General features: G+C 52.7%; 1 protein-coding gene across 1 annotated transcript; it reads left to right on the top strand.

Moving 5' to 3' along the window:
* Positions 1-359: 359 nt before the first annotated feature.
* Positions 360-3,908, top strand: SIX1 (SIX homeobox 1). Its single transcript, XM_007095339.3, has 2 exons — positions 360-1,189; positions 3,241-3,908. The coding sequence occupies exons 1-2, from the start codon at positions 630-632 to the stop codon at positions 3,533-3,535; spliced, it is 855 nt and encodes a 284-aa protein (XP_007095401.2). The 5' UTR covers positions 360-629; the 3' UTR covers positions 3,536-3,908.
* The last annotated feature ends 3,447 nt before the right edge of the window (positions 3,909-7,355 follow it).

The following is a 7,355-nucleotide window of genomic DNA, read 5'->3' as shown; positions in this document are numbered from 1 at the left end:
TTGTGCAGAGATGTAAGCGGCTGCCCTTAGGTGACACTGAGAGGGGGCTCACGTTGCAGGGTCCTGACGCGCTCACCCACTCACACCCCCCCCCCCCGCCCCTGGGCAGCGCGGCTCCCTCCCCCCACCCGCTTCCCACCTCTCGCGGTCCTTCTCCTCCCACCATTCCCTGTCCCGGGTTCCACAGCCGCGCCCTCCCCGCGCGGGGCGGCGCGGGGCGGCGCGGCCCCGCTGCCCGGCCCGGCGGCGCGCGGGCTGGCCAGCCCCGGATAGGCGCCGCCCGCAGCCAATCAGCGCGCCGGGGACGCTGCGCGCTTTAAGGCCGCTGCGGGGAGAACAGAAACCAAGTTCCCCGGCAACGAGCAGCATCAACCCGGCGGGAGGCCGGAGCCAGAGAGGCCCAAAAAGGCTGCGGAGTGAGCCGGCCTCTCCGTGTCCAGCGCGCCCCCCTCCGCCTTCTTCCTCGGCCGCCCAGCCCTAAATTTCGATTAGCTTTTTCGCCTACGGAAATCCTAGGGAGGGGGTTAGGAGCAGCTGCGCCCCCCTCCCTGCGGCTGCCGCCCCCCTGCTTTTAAGGCGCTGCTCCCTGCCGCGTGCGCCCGGGCAGTGCATCTCGGCAGGCCCCAACCATGTCGATGCTGCCGTCGTTCGGCTTCACGCAGGAGCAAGTGGCGTGCGTGTGCGAAGTTCTGCAGCAAGGCGGGAACCTGGAGCGTCTGGGCAGGTTCCTGTGGTCGCTGCCCGCCTGCGACCACCTGCACAAGAACGAAAGCGTTCTCAAGGCCAAGGCCGTGGTTGCGTTCCACCGCGGGAACTTCCGCGAGCTCTACAAGATCCTGGAGAGCCACCAATTCTCGCCTCACAACCACCCCAAGCTGCAGCAACTGTGGCTGAAGGCGCACTACGTGGAGGCCGAGAAGCTGCGCGGCCGGCCCCTGGGCGCGGTGGGCAAATATCGGGTGCGCCGAAAATTCCCGCTGCCGCGCACCATCTGGGACGGCGAGGAGACCAGCTACTGCTTCAAGGAGAAGTCGCGGGGTGTGCTGCGGGAGTGGTACGCGCACAACCCGTACCCCTCGCCTCGTGAGAAGCGGGAGCTGGCCGAGGCCACGGGGCTCACCACCACCCAGGTCAGCAACTGGTTTAAGAACCGGAGGCAAAGAGACCGGGCCGCCGAGGCCAAGGAAAGGTACGCGGCGTGCTTCCCGCTGCTCGGGCGACCCCGGGAAGCCTTCCTTTCCCCTCCGCCCCTTCTCGCCCCCGCTGGCACTCGCCACCGCGTCCTCTCCGCCGGCTGGAGCCCGTCCGCGGGGCGGCGCCCGGGCCTCCGCGGTACTGCAGCGAAAGTTCATGAACTCTGAGATCGCTTGCTAGGGATGGGGAGTCATTTGATTTGAGCGCCCGCGCGTGGGTTTCTTGGGGTGTGCGTGTCAGGAAATATTGGCGCTAGGTTTGTTTTTCGTGCCTCCCTGGTTGGCTGGGGCGACGAGTGGGGGGTGGGGGGGTGCAGGGAGAACTCTAGATCAACTACGAGGGAAGTGTTGATTGGTGTCTCGAGGAAAGGGGTTCGGTGGGGGCTGAGGGTCGCACACCTCTCTCCTCTTGCTCCCCAGAGGTGTGGAGCCGGCCTGAGACATCTGCTCTGCCCCCACTGCCGCCGCGTCCTTTCCTCGCTCTCTCCTGGTAGGCTTTTAGGCGAGAGGTCGCCGCTTCATTCCGCACTAGAGGTACAAAGGGAGGAGTCTTTCAAAAGAAATCCACAGAAAGGAGAGCTTTGGAAGAGTTGGCGCTGCACTTATTACGCGGCGCCCCAAGCCCGGAAAGGACTGCTCGTCTCCGGGCTCCCTCGCGCGTATCCCGGGCCGCGGCGGGTCCATCTGGCGGTCCGCGCCGCCGCCCCGGCTGAGGAAGGGGGTCTCCAGTGGCAGACTTCTCTCCGGAGCTCAGAAGGCAATGTTATTTTAACCTGCCTCTGCCTCCGCCCTCCTCGCGCGAACACCCCCGGCCACCTGGCCCGGCTCCATCCGTTTGCTGTTGGAGTTTCCGAAAGAGATTCGGAAGAGCCTAAGGAGGCGGCGGCGGCGGCGGCGGCGGCGAGCGCGCTCCGGGAAGCCGAGGAGTTTTGGGGAAACCTGAGCGCCTGGTAGGGCTGGGCTTCCTTTGTTCGCTTGAGAGCCTGGGGGCCGCAGATGTCGCCTCTGCGTTCCCCCTCCGGGTGGAAAAGCACGGAGCCTGGATACTTTGAGCCGCAGCGGCTGTCCTGGGAGAGAGGGCAGGGGAGAGAAAGGGGGAGCGCTGGGGCCGAGGAGGATGGGCCAGCACCCTGAAGGCGGAAGCGGCCGGGGCTCCGAAACCGTGAAGTTTACCAGCACCCAGCATCCGGACCGACGCCCAGGCACGCCGCACCCTGTCTCGGGCTGCGCGGGGCCTCGAAGTTTCCTCTGCTGGGAAACGGTGCGCGGTTGTGGATGTCCGGGAGGGGGTTCAGAGGGAGCTGTGAGGGACCAAGGACTGAGCGACTAACGCGGGGACGGGGACAGTTGGTTCCAGTTAGACCTTAGTTACAAAAGGTCTCTCCTATAAGTCAGGCCCGAGGGCCCACTCCCTGATGAAATCGGAGAGACTGGCTGCGCTCCCTGTGTTTACTCAGGTCACTGGGCCGCTCTGGACACCACTTCCCATGACCTGTCCTGTGCCTCTGAAACCACAACCTCCGGGCAGGGGCAGGGAAACTCGACGTTTAATTGTTTCCTCAGATGGGAACAGGACAATTGACTTGATTCACCCCAAACATCTGTGCGTTGGGCTCTGTTTGTCCTCTGATCATTTTCTTTATCACCAACCACCATTTGTTGGACGATTTTCAAACTTAATTACTCCAAAGCGTGATGCCAGTTGATAGGTATTTGAAAATAACTGCTTGAACACAATTTTGAAAATAATTTTTGTGTTTCAAATAAGTGCTGCTGATCTAGCTTTCTAAAATCTGGAAGAGGAAAGGACGTGGCTCCCCACAAGCTCTGCCAGTAGTTTCCCATTTCTCCAGTCTCCTTTGCCTCCTTACTTACCCCAGGACCCTTGGGGATGGGTGGGAGGGCACAGCTCCTCCATTTGGGTATATGACTGATTGCACAATGGCTCTCTTCTCCTGCCAGGTCCCCTCCCTCCACTCACACTTTTTTTAACCTACTTTTTTTTTTTTTTTTTTTTAACCATATGGTGTTGTCCTCTATTTCTCAGGGAGAACACCGAAAACAATAACTCCTCCTCCAACAAGCAGAATCAACTCTCTCCTCTGGAAGGGGGCAAGCCGCTCATGTCCAGCTCAGAAGAAGAATTCTCACCTCCCCAAAGTCCAGACCAGAACTCGGTACTTCTGCTGCAGGGCAATATGGGCCACGCCAGGAGCTCAAACTATTCTCTCCCTGGCTTAACGGCCTCACAGCCCAGCCACGGCCTGCAAGCCCACCAGCATCAGCTCCAGGACTCCCTGCTGGGCCCCCTCACCTCCAGTCTGGTGGACTTGGGGTCTTAAGTGGGGAGGTACTGGGCCTGGAAGCAGTGACTAGGGACACTTGTAAATAGAAATCAGGAACATTTTTGCAGCTTGTTTCTGGGGTTCTCTGCGCATAAAGGAATGGTGGACTTTCACAAATATCTTTTTAAAACTCAAAACCAACAGCAATCTCAAGCTTAGTTAGTTACCTTCTCTCCAACTCTTGCATTTCCCATCCCAGTGCAGAGATCAGGAAAAAACAAAAACAAAAACAAAAAAACCCAAACAAACAAAAGCACCCACTCACCCAGTCTTGGTTCTGGGCAATCCATGTGCCAGCTTCACTAGTCTTTCTTTCTTTCTTTCTTTCTTTCTTTCTTTCTTTCTTTCTTTCTTTCTTTTTTTTTCAGTGAATGGGAATTACAAATCAACTGAATTTTACTTATTTCCTTTTAATTTATTTATGGCAAAATCATTTGGGAAGAGGAAAAGGAAATGAAGAGAGAGAGAGAGAAGTCAAAATAGTGAAAATAAAAGCCTCCAGCCAGGAGGAAAATGTTTGCATTCTTAAGGTGAATAGGAAAAATATGATCTTATAACTTTTTTTTGATGGGGAAAAATTAAGTTTACATTTTTCATTATTTAGTGTTAAACACTTTTATGTAGATTAAAATGAAAGAACAGTATTAGGGGGAAAAAATAAGTGCCTAAATGTCTTAATGCTCTCTGTGTAAGGCAGTTAGAAATAGCAGTGACCATTAGTGCTACAACTATTTTTGTCAAATTTAGTGGGGTTTTTGGTTGTTGTTTGTTTTCTTGGGTTTTTTTAATGGCAAACTTTAAAAATGTACCAATGTGAAAAAAAAAACAAAACACTTTCCTGAATGCCATTACTTCTCATGCCCTTGAAGCTTTCATATCTGTAGCCTACTCCTGTTAAGGGTTTCTCTTGTTCCTAGTTTCTAGACTGCAAAAATATGCGACAAATCTGGCAACCTGGTATTTGTTACTAAAACAGCATGTGTTTTCAGGTTTCTTTTCTATTGTACCTAAACCAGTCTAAATTAAAACTTAGTAGAACACCAGGAGTACGATTCTGTTTCTGAAAGGTGAGTTGTGTATTGCTGTCATTGGGCCCTATTTTTTTTTTTTTTGAAGTTTTCTTGCTTTCTTACTTAATGATGGTTATGAATTGCAGGGTACTTTGAAGGGCACCACCTGAACCAAGAGTGGTGACTGAGTTGATTATGTGATAGAAAAAGAGTGAAGTTAGCTCTAGGGTATTTATTTATTTTTTTATTATTTAGATATGCAGTTTTGTTTACCACTAGCTCTTCTCCACAGCGTTCATATGTTAACTCAGCTCTTTTGTATTAATGAGTTTATGACAAGACTGTGAAAGTAAAATAATATATCTGCTTGGGAAAAAAAAAGGTGGGGGGGACTCGAACATGGATAACAACATTGTGAATTAACCTGTATAAATAGAAAGCAGACCAACAGGACAGGGGCTCTTTGCACTGCTGTGAGATAGTGTCCAGAAAAATCCCAGTAATCGTGTAGGCTCCATATTATTTTTGCCTGGGGCAAAAATGATGTATCTTTGTATTTAGCTTTTAAAATTAGTGAAACAAATGGCATTATTTATTAAAATTCTACTCAGGATAACAGGATTGGCTTGCTTGTGCTTTGTAAAAATATTGCTCCCCAGAGAGAGTCTATTTATTTTCTGACATGACAGTTTCATAATTTTGATTTTTTCCCCATCCGTGTCACTATGAATATATTCATTTCTTTCTTACTCTTTCCTATCTTTCCTGTCCTGATCTAGGAGACTGAGTTGTGTGTATGAGGGGTGGTGGTGGTAGAATTTTAGGCCTTCTTATTATGAGTTTTTTTTTTTTTTAAATGTCAAATAGCTTTGACTGAGTTCAAAGGAGACAGGATCACTGTACTTAACTGTAGTCACTTTTACTTATAAAGTCATTTTTTTCCCCCTTAGTGATGGACAGATGTGCACACAGCCGCTGGGAGACCATCATTTGGATTGGGAGCTCAGGGTCCCAATCTCCCTTGTTAGTGTTTTGGATCATTAAGTTGGTGTTTATTTAAGTCACTAGGGTGTTTATTCTCCACGTCTTGGGCCACGGAGAAATGCCACCCTCTGCAGGAGGGGCTCTCACAGGGGATCTCCGCACATTCTTCACATTCACTCCCCAAAACAAACACCCTGCACAAAGATAGCTTTCAATGACCCTGACAGGCTTCAAAGGACACCGCGGAAATCTCCCTGGAAAATAAGGAAGGGCCAATTACTTTAATTTCTTACATGCCCTCTCTTCCTACTCCGATGACTACCCCCCACTCTTCCAGCTCTGCTTGGTATAATTTTAGACTCGTGGAAGATCTGTCTCCCTGGGCGCCCGGGCCCACTTCCTCTCCCTTGGTTGGTGAATCTTGGAAATGTCTGCAGATCTGGTGAGGAGCAGAGCGGGCCAGTCCTGTAAAAACCCCTGTGATTACTGCTTGTAAACTCGTTAAAAGGACAATTTTCTGTCACAGTCATAAACTCTTTGTAAAATCCCTGGCACTGGAGCCAGAGTGCGCATATTCCAGATGTGTTTAATAAGAAATTGCACAATATGCCTCCCTCCGCCGTCCTCGGCTCAGTCTGGCGAAACCAGGGACAAGCAGGAGTAGGCGAGAAAACTGGATATTGCTGTGAGTTTTCTTGGCAATCGTTTTGGAGCGATCATTGGGGGAACTAACCACTTTTTTTTTTTCCTTGAGGAAATCTTCGAGGACCAGCTGTTAAGGGACATCCAATTTATCTTCTCGGCGTCGCAGTTTAACTGAATCAAAAGCCACTTTTCGTTTCTCCTCTGCAGGTTTCTTAATGATAGCCAAAAGTAATGAACAACGGCTTATAAATAGTGTTTTTAGGACGAAACCTTACAGCCTTTTGCCAAGTAAAATGAAAAAACAAATACTAGTGCAATTTTTTTTTTTTTTGACGTTTTAAATCTGAACACACAATTGTTCGGGTCCTGGCTGCCTGCTCGTGTTGACCTCTTGGCTGAGAACGAAGCTTCCTAACTATTCGGAGGCAAAGGGACTTGGCTGGCGGTTCCGAGATTTTGGCTTAGCAAGTAGGGGCTCGAGAGCCATCAGAGCCCCACGAGCTGCAGGCAAGGAGACAGGCGCCCCTGGGGCCGGACACTGCGGGTCTTGAACCAATTCTCCAGGCAAAGACAGCTTGGTCTTGACCCCGAGCTGAAGTGGAAGCTTCCAGGAAGTGGCATTGGCATTGGCGCTTATGGGCGTACTCTGTTTGCTGAGCGGTGATCGTCGTTACGCTCCTCTCCCCCGCACCTTGACGGCGGGTCGGGCACCTGGCCCTGAACCCACGCACAGCCGGCCTTCCTCTGCTCCGCCGCCGCCTCTGCGGCTACGGCGGCGGCTGCGGCTGAGGGGGGCTTCGCTCCTACCTCCTCCCCCGCCGGGAGGTCTTTGGTAAAGTCTGCGGGCAGAACTCCAGGTCCCGGGAATCCAGAGGCTTCCATTCCGCGCGTCTCCGGTTGCAGAACGCTGGGGGAGCTCCCCTTGCCACCCGCAGACTCCAGAGGCAGCTCTTGCCACTCTGTCCTGCGGAGGCGCGGGGAGTCGGGGCGCCGCAGCTCCCTCCTCCCCGCCCTGGCCGAGGCTCTTCTCTACCAGTTCACAGAGAATCGTGCGCGTCCCGGGAACCCCATCACAGCTCAGCTCCAGGCGCAGGGCCTGGTGGCCCGGCCGGCCGAGCCTTTGGGAACAGAGGCTGCGAGGCTGCCCTGGAAGGGCCAAAGAGGTGGTAGCCTGAGCC

This window comes from Panthera tigris, chromosome B3 (assembly GCF_018350195.1).
Source record: "Panthera tigris isolate Pti1 chromosome B3, P.tigris_Pti1_mat1.1, whole genome shotgun sequence".
Taxonomy (NCBI): Eukaryota; Metazoa; Chordata; class Mammalia; order Carnivora; family Felidae; genus Panthera; species Panthera tigris.
Note: the sequence above shows the minus strand (reverse complement) of the source record. Positions and strands in the feature narration are given on the sequence as shown.